The 17,755-nt window shown below is 41.4% G+C and overlaps 2 protein-coding genes across 5 annotated transcripts in view; one reads left to right on the plus strand and one right to left on the minus strand.

Moving 5' to 3' along the window:
• pex2 (peroxisomal biogenesis factor 2) overlaps positions 1 to 17,755 on the minus strand; it is a 217,769-nt gene that overhangs the window by 85,442 nt on the left and 114,572 nt on the right. The window contains exons 8-9 of one of the 2 annotated variants that reach the window (XR_008567374.1): positions 13,613 to 13,748; positions 10,793 to 10,994 (exon numbers count right to left, since the gene is read on the minus strand). The gene's annotated coding sequence lies outside the window, so the exon portion shown is untranslated. Of the gene's footprint in view, positions 1 to 10,792; positions 10,995 to 13,612; positions 13,749 to 17,755 lie in introns of those variants that run through there. The other variant, XM_054765805.1, reaches the window with a different exon arrangement.
• LOC129174147 (plectin-like) overlaps positions 1 to 17,755 on the plus strand; it is a 130,924-nt gene that overhangs the window by 70,084 nt on the left and 43,085 nt on the right. For all 3 annotated transcript variants that reach the window (XM_054765803.1, XM_054765804.1, XM_054765802.1), the window contains exons 6-14: positions 1,495 to 1,569; positions 1,702 to 1,869; positions 1,960 to 2,043; positions 5,588 to 5,818; positions 6,716 to 6,946; positions 9,260 to 9,361; positions 9,560 to 9,636; positions 9,934 to 10,078; positions 13,641 to 13,878. In XM_054765803.1, coding sequence (XP_054621778.1) covers positions 1,495 to 1,569; positions 1,702 to 1,869; positions 1,960 to 2,043; positions 5,588 to 5,818; positions 6,716 to 6,946; positions 9,260 to 9,361; positions 9,560 to 9,636; positions 9,934 to 10,078; positions 13,641 to 13,878 — 1,351 coding nt within the window. The remainder of the gene's footprint in view (positions 1 to 1,494; positions 1,570 to 1,701; positions 1,870 to 1,959; positions 2,044 to 5,587; positions 5,819 to 6,715; positions 6,947 to 9,259; positions 9,362 to 9,559; positions 9,637 to 9,933; positions 10,079 to 13,640; positions 13,879 to 17,755) is intronic.

The following is a 17,755-nucleotide window of genomic DNA, read 5'->3' on the forward strand; positions in this document are numbered from 1 at the left end:
GCCTTATAATTGCTTATCATGTCTACTATACTAGGTAATAGTGACTATAGGGGTGTTATTTCATGTCTACAGGGCTCTAATAGTGGTAAATAGTGGTAAAATGGTGGTTTGAATGCTCTCACAACAGGCACGATAATCCCAAGCATGGGTTACTGTTGCGGATGTTGCCCACAAGAAGCTAAAACTCAACTCTAAATCCCCAATGCCACTTCCTGTCCCCTCGCACCAGAACACGAGCACGAGTCTTATTTGTGTCTAAAATGTCTTATTTTCTCTTATTACGTCTACGAGATGGGACAGTATGAGTGTAAAGGTGACTATAGGGGTGTTATGTCATGTCGAGAGGGCTCTAATGTTAAAAAACACGTTTTGAGGGTTGTTAACAGGTTTTCTAAGCTCTAACTACAAGAATACTCCATTTATAAATAAGTAATCCTACTCTGCGGACATTCACTTATTACTTATTGACCGTGATAAATGAGGGATTACTGTGCAGTAATGCAAGGAAACTGCATTTTCTCAAAATGCATATTCAGTAACACAACTTAAATGTTTTTATTGTGGCCCCGATATCCCAGCCCCCTTTTGGTAATTGAGGTTTTGTGTGTCTCAATGAGCCTGCTCGCTGACATCCAAAGGTGAGAGGTGAAAGAGCCAAGTTAACTCCATCAATCCCCGCGGACAGTTACAAACGAGCCCTCAACTCTTGTCAAAACAACCCCTGGATCATTCCGAGCCCGGCGGGAGGTGGAAAGGGGAAGGGCTTCAATTCATCACGAGGAACTGTTCTGAAAGTTTCCCCTCATAATTGTTCACCAACGCGCACACACACACACACACACACACACACACACACACACACACACACACACACACACACACACACTGTACTCGCTTTGTGTATTTACGTTTTCTTCCTTTATGTGTCATATGTTCCCAGCTTAAAGTAAATTCCTCCTTTTGTCTTCTCAAAGGTCAGCAACAAAGCTAGATTCTTTGGAAAAAAATATTTTAAAAAAGCAATTCATTTAAAAAAATAAAATAAAATAAAAACACTTGCAATACATGTAAGGCGGATATTTGACTGACTCGGAAAGGGAAAATATAAATCTTGAAAGCTTAGATTAAATAAAGAAATCAATAGGATTTCTCTGCAATGTGGAGTGTATGCACGCGTGCACACACACACACACACACACACACACACACACACACACACACACTCACGACATCCTGCAGCAGAAGTGGGTAATCAGGGGAGGTCACCAAGGAAACAGACATAACGAAAGCAGTTGTCAGACGCAGTGTATTTCAAGAGGAGCATAAACACCCTTTCTCTGCATATATTGTCTTGTGACTGCACACCACCACGCTCAAGTCCAATAACATGAATATTTGATTTCAGATCGTTCCAAGAGCTCTGTTGCCTTTATATCTAGACACTGTACAACACTGGAAAATTGGACTTTTTCTTTCTTTCTTTCCCCCAAACAGATTGAAAAAAGGGAGATAAGGATTTGTGCTCTTGTTAAGGAGGGGAAGAAGACGCAGGCTGACTATCAGGAAAAGGTACAGAAAAAAACAGCCAGTTAATAAATGACTTTATTAGGTGAACTTTGCAGGAAATCTGTATTGACTAACTCATCGCAAAAATGGAGCGGTATTATCTTTTGAAATGAGCATTCGTGCGTGTTTTTCCAGCTGCTGACCCTGGAGAAGTCTTTGGAGAAGTTATGTGAGGAGAGGGACGATCTGAGAGCCAAGATGGAGGGCACCAGCAGGAAGTGCGTCCATCTCAATCTCACCAGAGACAAACCGGAGGCCGACTCGGCTGTGAGCCGCGAGAAACCGCGGTCTTGTCACTCGGAGGTGCGTGTGTCACGTTGTCGTGCGTCCGTGCATGTGTGCGTTGATGTGTCCTGCTGTCGTCTTCATAAAACCGGCTTCTGGCGTGCTCAGGTGCAGAGCAGAGATCAGCTAATTGTTCGACTGAGGTCGGAAATGAAGTCGATAGAGAGGAAGCATCACGAGGCGCAGCAACAGGTACGGTGGCGTGCAATTTGTACTTTTTATTGCAATTTAAATTTGCTATATTTTTCAGCATTTCTATTTTTTTAGGCTTTATGATTTACTTTTATGGCTTCAACTGAATAGATTATATATATAATCACCCTTTTTAATACTAAACACAAAGTTGACAAAACACGACACAAAATATTTTTAATTTGTTCGTTTATTTTGGGTGTGTATTGTGGAAGAATGTAAAAAAAAATAAGAAATATGTTTTATAATCATAATAATAATGGCAATATGCATAATATGAGTAATAATAATAAGAAATAATAATAATGATAAGAATAATAATAATACAAATAGGGATAAAATAGTAATATAATATAGTAATATATAGTATAGTAATAGTATAGCCATATAGTAATATTGTGCATAATATAATAATTATTACAACATTTCTGCTAATAATAATAATTATTATTGTAGTAGTGGTAGTAAATAATGACAATAACAATAGCAATCAATAATTATTATTATTTTTAGCAGAAATGTTGTCATAATTATTATATTATGCACAATATTACTATATGGCTATACTATTACTATACTATATATTACTATATTATATTACTATATTATCAACAATAATAAACATAATATAGTAATAATGTGCAAGATAATTATTATTACAACTACTACTATCATAATTATTACTAAATGTTATTATTATTATTGATAATAACAATAGGAATCATAATAATATTCATATGAATAATAATATAGTAATGTGCAAGATAATGCTAACGATTACAAGGATAATAACAATAACAACTACTAGTATGAATACGAATACTATTGCTAACAACAACAACAAAGTTTCTTTGCTGGTTGTGTCCCCCATTTAAATATGAAATCTGATTGAATTGCTCCATGAAAAAAAGTGAAATCATATTTTAGAGTTGTACGAGAAACAAGATATTTTCGCTTATTTTTGTCCCCATTTTAGATGCACAGGCAAGGCCCTGGCTAATAGCTTTGTGGGTTTGTTGGCTTTTTCCTCTCAGTCACGGACCTGCTTTACACCCACATCCACCTGAGGGAGTGAAGGTTCTCAGGCACTCCTCCAAAGCTACCAGCTAAGGAAAAGGGAATTATTATCACTCATGCCTGTTTGCTGTGTCCACATTTAAATCCTCCTTTCCAGTCAAGCAAGCAAACAAAGCAGCACATCATCAGGCCATGGTGCTCATGGTGATGTCTTGTCCAGCCATTAATGAGGCTTGTTTTGTGTTTTTTTTTCCCTGATTAGGTCCCGAGACAGCCGTGGTGTTCCCATAAAGGCTGAGTAATGCTTAAGTGGCCACTATGAGTGACAGTCTGTGTTGCATGTTGCATACATTCTCCATCCCTCTGTGGAAAAGCTAACTGCCAATTTCACAATTGAAACGGTCACGTGCCAAAAAAGTTGCCTTAGTTTTTTGGAGATTTAAAGTTAGCGGCACGCTTCCGTCCCCCCCCTTCCGCCGCGATCCACCCAGCGTCGATTTGAAACGGGCCAAGCAAAGCCGCGGTTAAACCGAGCCGCGGCGGACCTCTGCAGTCTAACTAGTTGGCTGTCATTAGCTGTAAAGCGTCAGGTTCTCATCCAGATTACAGCGGGATTAACGTGGATGAACTCGAGATGAGTGCTCGGGAGACGGTTTAACTTTCTCAACCTCTATCCACCCCCCTCTCGAGAGGTGAGCTGTGGCTGGATTCCCTGTGTAACGCCGCTGGATTAAGCCCGGTTTCACCTCCTGGGTTCCCTTCTGTCATTATGACAGGGGTTACTTTAGAGTAGCGGCTTCTGGAGTTGTTTATCACCCGCAGAGCTTAAACGACATTTCTTTGGAAGAGCACACCTCAAACGTTCGGCTCAGTAAGTATGTAAGGTATTGCTTTTTCTTTGGCTTTTCCTGTGATGCCTCCAGTGATGGCAAAAAGGAAAAGTTTGATGATAACCATAGAAGCAGAAATGGAACTACTTTACTTTTATTACACAGATTGCATGTGATATTTCCTATGGGAATTAAAACAATTTACGGGAACAAGAGTTTTAGAGGGCGGCTACTACTACGAGTGCAGGAAAATAAACAACAACTGTTCACTCTAAACATGTACTTTGAGCAGCTATGTGCAAAAAGGGGCCACAAGGCATGCTGGGAGTCGGGTTTTGAGTGGTTCCGGCGCTCCAGCATGCTTTGCGGCACAAAGTTACATGTTTAGGGTTAACACATTTGTTCTTTGTTATTCCCAATAATGGTAGTAGCTGCCCTATGTATGTTTATTTACCTGTTAGACGCTGTAGTCTCATGTTTTGTGGGCACCATGATTGTAGTTAGTGTTCAGTACCAGCTATACCTTGCCCAATCAAAGAGCCTTTTCCTTTAAGGAAGTGGTGTCCAAACTGTGGCCCGGGAGCCTTTTGTGGACTTTGGCTTTTTTTTTTTTTAATTGGCCCAAAATATTAAGAGAAAAAAGTTATTAACAAGTAAAAGTAATTTTATGCATATATATATACATATATACTGGATATGTGTGTGGAAAAATAACGACATTTTAGTAGCTTAAAGTTGAAAAAAAATACTTTTTTAAAGTTATATGTTGGAAAATTAGGTTGTGGAAGCAGTTTGAATGTTACACCAATAAAGTCAAAATATTATGAAAATAAAGTCATAACTACAAGAAGAAAATTGTTGGAAAAATCAGCACAAATGGAAAAAAAACATCTGTAATTTTATGAGAATAAAGTCAAAATATTACAAGAAAAAGTTGCAATTTTTATGAGAATAAAAACAAAATGTCACTTAGCAGCATATGAGTTTAAATAGTAATTTAAAAAAATTAAGTCGTAACATTAAGAGAGAACAAACAAAATAAAATTGTAATTTTAGAAAAATGAGGTTGGGGAAAAGTTATATGAATAATCATCATGACAAGAAGTCATAATATCACAAAAGTTAAATTTATGAAGATTATTTAGGAAGAAAGTTTGAAAATTTGGAAAATGAAAAAAAAAAAGCAGCAGCAAACACCCCCGCTTTGTTGCGACAGTAAGTCCAAATATTCTGGGAATAAAGTCATCATTACGAGAATAAAATTTACAAGAAGCAAGTTGAAATAGTTGGGGAAAAAACAGCAGAAATGGAAAAAATATTGCTGTGATTTTAATATTAACAGGAAAAGGCAGTTTTACAGAATAGACTGCTAATATTATGAGGGAAAATAATATTACTTTAGTAGCACAGAGTTGAATTTTAATTTTAATTTTTTTTAAGTTGAGCTTTTATGGGAAGCAAAGCAAATTAAAGTATTTTTTTTGGAAAATTAGGTTGGGGAAAAAAGTCCTATTATGGAAATCAAGTCTAAATATGACAGGAATAAAATCATAATATTACAAAAAGAACATTTAGGAAGATTACTTAAGAAGCACGTTTAAATATTTGGAAAATTGTAAAAAAACAAAAACACAGCAAACACCTCGCTTTAAGCAAGCTGAAGTGACTCGGAGCATCTTATGAATGCCTTCTTCCAGTTTGCAGCATCAGAGGAGAAGCTACAAGAGCAGCAAATGGAGCTGGAGCGCCTCCGTCAGCAGCTCAAAGGAGCCCGGGAGGAATTAAAAGAGGCCCGTGCACAAGCAGAGGAGCCGAAAGAAAGGGCTGCCATTTTTAAACGCAAGTACACCGCCGCAATGGAGAAGGTGCACAAGGTGCAGGGGCAGGTGGACCATCTGGAGGAGGAGCTACGATATTCCCAGCAACAGGTAACAATACTGTATGCTTGATTGTACTGTCAATTCCGGTGTACAAGCCGCTACTCTTTTCTTAAACTTTGAACCGCGCGGCTTAGACAGCGGTGTGGCTAATTAATGGCTACATTCTAATCTTGTGACATCTCCTTTTCTTCAGAACTACTACTAATTGTTTAAATACTGTGCCGCTTGCGAGTCAGTGAGGAAACGGTAGCTCTTTCTTTGGCAGGAGCCAATCAGGCGCTCTCAGTGCACTCACAACGAGCAACCCAATGGAAATCACTGTTGTATTGTTGTACAGTATATTCCAGTATAACTATATAACATAACAGTATAACAATACAATATATTGTTTTACTCTTATATGTAAATCACTATTGTATACCCGAGAAATATACAAGCATGTACAAATATGAGTTTACAATGGGGGAAAAAAAACAACTTTTCCCATAATGCATTGCGTCTGAGCAACACATTCATTGGGGTGCTGCAATGTCGTCAGCCTCCCCTCTGCGCTCATCTGGCTCCCTTTGGTGGACACAGGCGGCATTGCAGCGCCATCCATCCATTGTCTATGCTGCTTGTCCTCCAATGAAATGCTTTGCTCAGATGAAATGCATTATGGGAAAACCTTAAAATGTTTTTTTTTCTATTTTAAACTCGTACTGGTACATGTTTGTATTTTCTTAGGTATACCTTTTGAGTATTAAGTTGCTGTGTGTAAGATGACACCGTGAGTCAGACTGTTATATTGAGTAATGACCTCCTGCGATTTCCAATGGGTTGACAAGCTTATAGTGCGGCGTATAGTCCGGTGCAGCTTACTTTTTTCTCTACATTCAGTGGATCCGGCTGATACACCAGAATTTACGTATCGTATTTTTATGACGACAACCATCTTATCGGCAGCTGAAGGAGTCCCGACTCGCATCTCGATCATTGGAAGGAGAGCTGTCTGAGCTGAAGCGCCACCACCGGCAAAAGGTCGGCCAATGGGAGAGCTCGCAGGAGGCGCTCGACCAGTTGACGGACGAACTCCAGGTCAGCCATAACCTACTGACCGAGAGCCAGCAGAAGGTGGACTACTTCAGGAGCCTTGTGTGTGGCCTGCAGGGGCAAGTGGACGCCATCGAGCAGCAGGTAAAACACACACACACACACACACACACACACACACACACACACACACACACCTTTGCTGTGTTGGTGTCCCTTCTTAGCTCAGAAGGTCCTGCATCCAGCGTGCGCCCGTGCGTCACTGCACACGTGTGCATGCACATGTAAGCCTTCGTGCAATTTTTTTTTTTATTTTTACGACGTCAAGTAACAAATGAATCATCTTTATTACGGAGAAATTTAATTTGGATGAACTTAACTGCTGCCGCCAAGGTCAGACGGGAGGAATGTCATTTTAATCCAATCAAGTTTAATCTGTTGGTTATAAAAGAGTTAGGCTGTTGAAGAATGGCTGTATCTGCGGCCCTTTATTACGCCGCCTAATGACTTTGATTGTGAGGCGCCTATCAAGAGGTTAGGAGTTCTTCACGTTGCCGCTCATTCCCCACGTCACACAACGCTTGAGAAAAGTCAAATGCGGTACTTGCTGCAAACCAACTTCATAAAAACGCCCATTGATTTAGAATGGGCTCTCCCATATTGTCCATCATTTATTATATAATGGCACCGCTGTCTGTAGCCCCCCCCAGCCCCCACAACAAATCTATATGCAAATGCGTGCGTCACATAATCACGTGTCTCACATGACACATCAAGGTCATTGTCACTTCAAATTAGAGCCAAACGATATGTTTTAAATCCAATCCCGTGTGTGCGCATGCGTCTTTTAGATGTGTCGTTTTATGAGAAGGTAGAGACGGTCTCCATGGTGGCTTCGTGCCATTGTGGGGGACAGCGCTTTCTTCGTTAAAGGACTTTGTCAGTTGTAAACAACATTCATCACTTTCAACTCTACAGTTCAACTGACCGCAGACGTACGATGCGTCCAAATTCAATGAAATGAGACGTACGAAGCATTTTATCCACAGAGTAAACCCGTTGCTTGTTGTCTCCACATGATGTGACATGAAGAAGAAGAATTAAAGAAAAAAAATATATGCAGGCATTTTTTTAATGGGCGCGCCTGTAGCTTACCTCTGGCTACCCACTTAGCTTCAGTCAAGACTTCGCATTAGTTGCATCAGAATAAGATATAATAATAATAATACATAAAAAGTATGAGGAATAATTTGCTTGCAGGCCCATAATTACAGCACACCTAAAGGGGTCCGCTCCTGCTAGTTTCATGGGTTTTTAAGTGGGGCACTACAAGGATTCCACAGCCTCGTCCCTGACCACGCCTTCTATGTTGCGAGCTGCATAGAGACATGCTAATGGTTATCAGCACGCAGTAAATAAGAATTATTAGATATTAGATGCAGTTGGATGAATGCTGGAGAATCTGGCGCCGAACTGTGCTTTGTTCCCGCACGGGCGGAGAGCAGTGACTGTGAGGTAGGTCTTTAGCTGGCCCGAAAAGCGAAGCTGCAAAATTCTTACATCCGAAAAAGCACTTTGTGGCCAATTTGAAGGAGAAAGAGCTCACCGCTGGACACCCAGCAAGAGGTTGCCATACACGGACAAGTTGTGGCGTGACCCATCCTGTCAGGTGAGACACTGCGAGTGGCGAGCAAGACGGGAGCAGCACATGCAGTACACGTGGCGCCTGTCGCATGTTGAAATAAATGTTTCATTGGAGGGAAAGAAGGGGATTCGCCCTGATGTCCACGCCGCCGTCATATGGACGATCTTTGATTTGCGCTTTTGTAGTCGGTCTCTAAAAGCAGTGGAGTGCTCCTGTCATTTAGAGGATCTTTGATTTGTGTTTTTACAGTAGGTCCCTCAAGACAGCAGAGCGCTCTTGTCATTTGGAGGAGCTCTGGCTAGCATTTTTAAGAGTAGGTCCTTACAGGCAGCCCAGAACGCTGTCATAATAGAGGATCTTTGACTAGAAAGTATTAAATATTACAGTATGTATGTACTGTATATCAATATATACGTGACCCCTCACATCCTTGGATTTTTTAGTGTGCAGCCCTTGGTGGAAAAAGTCTGGACACCCCCCGATCTAGTTGGTTGTGTCATTTGACGCTTGATGTTTGGGCGAGCTCTCCAGAGACCCAAATACGTGCATCCAAGCAGCTTTCCCTTCAAATTAAAATCAAACAACGAATTATCTTGCAAAAATCCTTTATCTGGATTTGCACCAAAATGTAAATTGTTCTTCTTTGGCCCATTTCCCTCTCTTGGTAAAGTCATGCATGCATGATCCTTCTCTCCACGCGCAGTGACGCGCGGGCGCAACAAAGCACGTCTCTCCGAGGGCAACAAAACGACTTTTGTGCGCGGCGATAAGCAACTGTTTGACAACGAGTCTGCTGGGCTCTCTTCGTGTAGAAAGTGGCGTCGGAGTGTGACCTGCGACTTTATCAGCAGAGTCACTCTCACGCCGACGAGGACTTCCTCAGCCTGCAAAGTCACGAGGAGAAGCTGCAGAAGGTACACGGCCACACATTGGAGCCCTCCCATTAAAGCTGCACACTGCTAAGCGGGGCTTTTTAAAGAAAAATGAACATGTCTCTGCAGGTTGCAGCTTCGTTTGACAGTGACAAATATAGTGATGCCATTCACCTTTTATGCGTGTGTGTGTGTGTGTGTGTGTGTGTGTGTGTGCGTGTGCGTGTGTGCGCGTTTCAGAGCTGCAGTGAGCAGGTGAAGCGCCTTGTGGAGTGTGAAAAGGTTATTCTACAGATGAAATCAGAGCTGGAGAGACAGTAATAATGGCGTCTAGATGAGAACTCTTCTCTGATCCCTGCTTCTGTCCTTGTCCCCCTTCTCATGCCCTTCCCGTCCCATCCCCCCCAATGCCCCTGCCTTCCCCTCCGCTTCGGCTTCTTTATAGTCTATTCACCAAACGGCACGCTGTAGCGGACTTTATGTAGCATGCAAAATTTAACATCCTCTCTTTAAATCTTTTAATTCGGCTAAGCTCTTCTATATGCTTTAATCTCTCATTTGACGGGCTGTGCACACAGAGGCAGAGGGCCCACGGCGTTTGTTTTTGCCCTCAGACGCCGGGAGCAGGCGAGTCTGAAGCGGAGTCTTGTCGCATCCTGCCGCACGCACCTTAACAGGCGCAGACAGCTGGAACAGGAAGTGGAGCGGCGGAAAGAGGAAGTTGCACGCTTGCGGCTTGAGCTCGCTGACAGCCAGAAGGTACCATCAGTCAAAAAATGAGGAAAAACAACACCTACAGTAATCCCTCGTTTATCGCGGTTAATTGGTTCCAGACCCAACCATGATAGGTGAAGTTCCACAAAGTAGGATTCCTTATTTATAAATGGAACACTTTCATAGTAGGAGACCTTCTAACAATGTTTTTCTGCATTATTAGAGCTCTCTAGACATGACATAACAACCCTATAGTCACCTTTACGCTCCTATTAGCCAATATAGTAGACACAAGAGAAAATAAGCTATTTAAGACATAAATAAGACTGTTTTGGTGTGTTCTGGTGCCAGGGGAGCTGTGTGAGGGCGGACAGGAAGCGACCTGGGGGGTTGAGAGTTGAGTCTTCGCTTGGCGTGGGTTACGGCTGCAACAGCAACCAGTGTTAGGGGTCATTGCGCCTGTTGCGAGATCATTCAAGCCTGCAATAACAGCCTGGCGAACAGGTCTGGTGCTTGTGTGTCGTCACCGAACATTACGGTAACATTACAGGCACCTAGTGACCGGTGTACAACACTACATACTGTATCATCACAGCATCTTTGAATGCGTCTTCTGAATGCCTTATATTTGTATTTTGGTTCATTTAGCCATTTGTATGCTTGAAAATGCTTCATTTAGGCAACAAAAATGTAAAATTTGCTTAAGTATGCATATTGTTTGACTAATAATAAGCCATGAACAGCACGATTTATTCATTTATTGTTGAAAAACCGTGATAGAGTGAAGCTGCGGAAGTGGTAGGGGCGAGGGATGAGAGCGTGCAAGTCACACATTGACTGGAATTTACGATGGCGCCATCATCAGAGCGAGCTTTTGTTCGGATTCACAAAAGAAGGAGACGAAGCCAGAGGGAGGCGCCAATGTTTCCACCAACCGGGAGACAAACTAAAGCGACAGAAGCTGAAATACAAACATTTAAGTTCGCTGTATGGATACAATAAAAACAGAATGTTCTGGAAGAAGACGTGAATCTTGTCGAAACGGCGTTTTTGAACACCAAAACGTCATGTTTGTATTCACAAATCAATTAAAATCAACTGAAAATCATACGTGTGTATTTAGTTAGCCAGTGGCTGACACAGCAGCTACAATCTCCAAGCCAGAGTCCTGATTTACCAACACTGCTGTCTAAAACACCACATTTCTCAGTCATTACAGTTGCACATTACTTACAGGCGCAGCGTCTCCAAGGCAGAAGCGTACTAGCGAGTATTCCGCAACGAAAAGCGTCCGGCATGCCGTGTATCAGTCAATTTGGGAGCCTAACTGCGTCACAAGCGCAAGTCAATGAATTAACGCAGCCACTCGATGTCGCCAAAAAAAAACAAAAACAACCCCCACGATGAAAAACAGTACACAGTATGTCCGTGGAAGAATGTTGGTGGACAACCCTCCTTCCTCAGGGACAAGGGTAGATTTTGGCCAACAAACTTCCACAAGTGCAGGAAAAATGTCGAACAAGTGACACGTAAAGGCACCACAGTGTGTGTGGGCGTGGCCAAAGCCTAACCAAACAGATGGACTCCTCCTCTCGCGCGCTCATAACACAGCCATCATGCGATTGTCCCGTACTCGCCTGGCAGAAAGAAACGGTCTCGCCATTAATTAAAGCGCCAAACGGTGCCAAGGCTGATGGAATTGACTCCAATTACGAGCTCAATGGGACACTTAATATTCAAATTAGTCAAAGTGGCGCCTGTAGCCTGGCAAAGTGCCAACATATCTGGCAGTCCCACGCATCGCACATGCCACAGTGTGTGTGTGGGGCATCCTTGTAAAGCCGTGGCACATTAGTTAGCGTTTATTGGCGCCACGCACACGCGCATCCTCACAAACACCGTATGAGATCATAGCTCTTCTCCGGTTGTCAGTCCGTGAGCATTTACTCAGCCTGTGGAGTTCCACATAATGAGTTTCAGCCTTGTAAAGACACATGTATTAGGCCCATGCATTATGTATACACTCCTGATCATTCCTTATCATTACTCACATGTGCATAATTACACACGAGTGTCGTGCTTTGCATGAACGCTTCATCACGCACACTCCCACACAGCTCCACTCGAGGGGAGAAAAATACATTTTCTTCAATAAAAACAAAAGCGTAATTCGTTTTTAAAAGGCATTTCAAATGGACGGCGGCATATTAGCTGAATGAATCACAAGGAGATGTTGAGCTAAACAATTAACACACTTGAGGATGCGTATCGAGAGTGAATCCTAAGGAGGTGTCCTCAAGTGGTCTGGATTGTGTGCACGTGGGGAATCATGCGTACGGTGAACATTTACATGTTGAACGCCGCGCATAAGCACTCTCCAGGAAGACAACAGACTTCAGCACATCCTAGTCACTGAAAGTCACATTTCCTGGGAGATCGCCAGTCATCTTATGCAGAATTGGCAAAATAAAGCAACTTTGTGGCCAAATTTTTCATTTTTTGCACCGGATGTTAGCCAAGTTAACAAAATATGGAATTTTGGTGGCAATGTGTAGCATTTTTAGCACTGTGCGTCAGCCTTGTTTGTTCCAAAAACAGCAAAATGAACAACTTTTTGAACTTTTGTGGCAAAATGTAGCATTTTTAGCACTGTACAAATTAGCACAAATTAATAAAATATTCAACATTTTTGCAGTACTGTATCTGGTCCACGCTGGTTGCAAAAATGGAGAAATGAACAGAATATAGAATTTTTGTGACAAAATGTATCATTTTTAACGCAGTACATAGACCATGTTTGGTGCAAAAATGGTATATAGTATTTTTAGCACTGTGCTTCGGCCACGTTTGTTGCAAAAATCTAACAAAACTTAAAATTTTTGTGGAAAAATGTATCATTTTTGGCACTGTATCTGGTCCACATTGGTTACAAAAATGGAGAAATTAACAGAATATAGAATTTGGGTGACAAAATGTAGCATTTTTAACGCTGTGCATAGGCCAAGTTTGGTGCAAAAATGGCTATAGCAATTTTAGCGCTGTGCTTCAGCCATGTTTGTTGCAAAAAAAAACAACCAAAAATTAACAAAATATAGAATTTTTGTGGAAAATTAAGCATTTTTAGCACTGTACCCCAGCCATGTTTGATGCTCAAATAGAAAAATTATTAAGTGTATCATTTATTTGCAGTATATGATTTTTTTTTTAAAGCAAAATGAATCATTTTTAGTCCTCTACGTCAGCCAGATTTGTCGCAAAGTTAACAAAATATGTAATTTTAGCGGCAATATGTAGAATTTTTAGCATTGTGCGTCAGCCTTGTTTGTTCCAAAAATGGAAAAATGAACAACATTTTGAACTTTTGTGGCAAAATGTATCATTTTTAGCACTGTACATAAGCCATGTTTGTTGCAAAACCAGAAAAAATAATATAATTTTTGTTGCAAAAGGTAGCATTTTTAGCACTGTACACAGGCCATGTTTGTTGCAAAAATAGTTAAATTAAACAAATAAATTTTTGTGACAAAATGCATTTTTAGAGGTTTTCCCCATTAAAAGCGATCGATTGACGAGTATTACCATGCTAAACGTCCTCCTTGTGCCGCAGGTGCACATCACTCTCCTGCGGCAGTCAGAGGAGGAGCTCCAGGGAGCCAGGCAGGAAGTGGCGAGGAGGAGCGGGGAGGTGCACGCTCACAGGGACCAAGTGCAGCGACTGGAGGAGGAATCACAAGAACAGAAGGAGAAGCTGAAGAGCGCTCAGAGAGAGAAGCAGAGTCTGAGCAGTCGTGTCAGGCAGCTGAGTCAAGAGCTTGAGGAGCTGCGCTGCCAACATCGGAGCACAGGTAGCCTTCCCACAATGCATCACAGCCTCCCACAGTATCGTCTCTTATTGCATCCATCCACTTGATAACGGCCAACACATCAAAACATGGATGGATCCAGTCTTTCATGGAAATCGAGGCATCTATGAAGGTGCAGAACCGCATAAAGGTGCACACTCGAGTGATAACACCGAGATCCTTTTTTGATGTTCGCTTTCCTGAGATTCCTTAATTATGTAACACTTTTTGGGGGTTCTTGCTCCCATCTTTCATGAGCTGAATGAACTTAAAGATCCTGGCACACAAAAAGCCGCCCTCTCTCACTCGCAAACATTCTTCACAAATTCACTGGATGTCGGCCACATTTGTTGCAAAGTTAACAAAATATGACATTTTCATGGCAATAGGTAGCATTTTTAGCACTCTGCGTCCGCCTACTTTGTCCCAAAAATAGCAAAATTAAGGGAATGTTGAACTTTGGTGGCAAAATGTATAACTTTTAGCGCTGTACGTATGCGATGTTTGATGCTAAAATTAACAAAATGTAGAATTTTTTGGGCAAAGGTTATCATTTTTAGCACTGTATGTCTGCAATGCATGGTACAAAAACAGAAAAATTAACCAACATGTATAATTTTTAGCACAGTACATCAGCCATGGAGCAAAATTAACAAAACAAGTTGATTTTTTTTAACAACATGTAGCATGTTTGTTGTAAAAATAAAATGCTGAATTTTCTGGTTAAGTGTAGCATTTTCAGTACTGTTCGTTAGCCATGTTTGTTGCAAAATGAACAAAATGTAGATTTTTTTTTTAGTACTGTATGTTGGCAATTTTTGCTGCAAAAATAGAAAAATTAACAAAAAAAATTTAAAAATTAAGCAAAACGTAGCATTTTTGTCGCCAGTTTGTTGCAAAAATAACACAATTACCAAAGAGTTGAACTTTTGTGGCAATATGCTGCATTTTTAGCACTGTATGTCGGGCTTATTTGTTCCAAAAATTAGCTAAATTAGAACTGTATGTCAGCTAAGTCATGTTTGTTAAAACATAGCATAATTAACCAAAATGCAACAATTTTAGCAGTGTATATAGGCCATGTTAGTTGGAAAAATAGCCAAATTAACAAAAAGTTTAAAAAGTTTTTAACAAAATGTAGCGTGTGTGTTGCAAAATTAATAAAATGTTCCATTTTTAGTTCTGTATGTTGGCAATGTTTGCTGCAAAAAATACCAAAATGAACAAAAAACTGAATTTTTGTGGCAAAACGTAGCATTTTTAGCATTTTACATGTGCTGTTTACTGCGATAATGGCAAAATGAACAAAAAGTAGACTTAAAAAACAAAAAATTGTAACATTTACAAAATGTAGATTTTTTTTGTTGTTGCATAATATAGCATTTTTCGCACTGCATGTCGGCCATGTTTGTTGGAAAAAGCGAACATTGACGGGGAACAGCCCTGGTGGACGTTCCTGCGGTCAACAGGCCTCTAATGCACGCTCCCTCAACACTGAGGACGTCTGTGGCTTTGTGCTTTGTGATAAAACTGCACATTTTGGAGTGGCCTTTTATTGTGGCCAGCCTGAGACAACACCTGTGCTGAAATTTTGGGCCAGGACCCCCCCGCCCCTCCAGAGCACTGCTCCTTGCTCCATTGCTTGGATCAAATTAGCCAGCAGCGCTACAACCGTGTGATTGGGTGGCGAGCTGTCTGCACGCAAGGCCACACACACACACACACACACACACACACACACACACACACACACACACACGCTGCGGCGAGAGGTTTTATTTAATGGCTTCTTTAGCGCATTGTAATGATGTGTGTGCGTGCGTGCATAGCGGTGGCCTTTGTAGTATAGTGTGTCATTGCCGGGATGGTGATGTCTGGGTTTTCTCCGGGCACAGAAATGTCTCATTAAGAATTAACGTACACATCCACGGTCACGGCAGGCAAACACCTCTCTCGCTCGCACACGCACACGCACACACACACACACACTTCCCAAGTCCCACTGCTTTAATTAGCGCATGCACGCCAACTCTCGGAGGCACAAACACACACATCGCCGCAATCACCTATTGTCCGCCGAGGGATGAATCTGAGGTCTCTGTCTGTGGCAGCCAGCGCCGCTCATTAACAAGATGGAGACCGCTCGTAACGAGGCAGAAAGACAACGCCGCGTGGCTCGGCCTTTGTCTGGGATCAAAAACCCGTAGCCCCCCCCGACTCGAAACCACGTATTACTTGGCTTTTATCCTCCGCAAACACAATCTTAGCAATACAGGACTGGATTATAATGACTTTAGAAGGATAAGGATGCGTTATCGCCACAAAAGCCGGGGTATTGTTTACCCGCTCTCGACAGACTAGGTGAAGAGTCAGGTGGACAAAGTCCCGACATGAAAAGGAACGGCCTTTTATGAACGCGAGGACCTTGTGGCGCTTCATTGACGGTTATGAAAACATCGCCTTGAGTGAAGCTCCCGCTTTTTCTTGCTTGATTGGAGCGGATGCCGGCAGGTTAGAAGTCAGTTTGTTAGGGCGGTACGTGGACAAAGCAACAAGGATTCAAAGTGTGTCCACACTTGGAAGCAAACGGCAGACATCAGTAAATGATAAAGCACAATTTCAAACAAGAATATCGTCAAAATACTAGCTGGAACCACCCCGGTTCTTTCATCTTTCAACTATCCGAGTCAAAAGGTACGTTTCACAATTTCTTCTATTCACGCAATTGCAATGCCAGCTCTGGAGAGAGCGGTCAGCCGCCCAGCCAAAGTCTAGCAAACTCCGAGCGGTCTCTAACGTGAAACTGAGTTCCTGTTCCTCCTTCTGTGGAGGCGGTGCCAGTAATCAGAAAAAACTTCCCGTTAACGGTGTGTGGGTGTGTTGGTCTGATCTGGCTTCAAGCAGTCCTGGCTAGGCGGCTGAGCGTCTCAGCCAGGAGACAGGGAAGTGACATAATGAAACTAAGTGTGTGTGTGTATGTGTGTGTCTGTGAAAGAACAGGGTGTTTTTGTTCCAAGTGATCTCTGTTATAAATATATTGCGGTACTGATCCAAAACAGAGAGGAAAATATTCCATTCCTAACAGTATGTACAAGACAAGTAATGTGCCATAACTGCTGTTTAACCATTCTGTCCATATACTGTATTTACATCAGATGGTGTCACACATCGTAACAAAAATGCGCAAAATTAACATAAAATTAAGCATTAGCACTGTATGTTGGCCGTGATAGTCAGGTTTGTTGCAAAAAACTGTAAAATATTGCAATTTTGTGACATGTTACATTTTTAGCCCTGTATGTTTGTCAATTTTGTTGCAGAAAACAGCTAAATATAGCAGTTTTGTGGCAACATATAACATTTTTAGCAATGTATGTCATCCATGTTTGTCAAGTTTGTTGCAAAAACGTGCAAGACTAACAACTAACAGTGTTTGTGGGGAAAATTAAGCATTTATAGCACTGTAAGTTGGCCATGTTTGTCAGGTTTGTTGCAAAATTGACCAAAATCAACCAAATATACAACATTTGTGTAAAATTGAAGCATTTTTAGCACTGTTTGTTGCCCATATTTGTCAGATTTGTTGCAAAAAAATAGCAAAATACAGCAGTTTTGTGGCAAGGTAGCATTTTTAGCCCTGTTTGCTGCAAAAAACAGCAAAATTAACAAAATATTGCGTTTCTGTGGTATAATGAAGCATTTTCAGCACTGTATGTCACTCATGTTTGTCGGGTTTGTGACAAAAAACAGCAAAATTCAGCAGTTTTGTGGCAAAATGTAACATTTTTTAGCACTAAGTCTGACATGTTTGTGAAGTTTGTTGCAAAATTAACACAAAATAGAATTTTTCTGTAATATTGAAGCATTTTTATCACTGTAT

This window comes from Dunckerocampus dactyliophorus, chromosome 21 (assembly GCF_027744805.1).
Source record: "Dunckerocampus dactyliophorus isolate RoL2022-P2 chromosome 21, RoL_Ddac_1.1, whole genome shotgun sequence".
NCBI lineage: Eukaryota > Metazoa > Chordata > Actinopteri > Syngnathiformes > Syngnathidae > Dunckerocampus > Dunckerocampus dactyliophorus.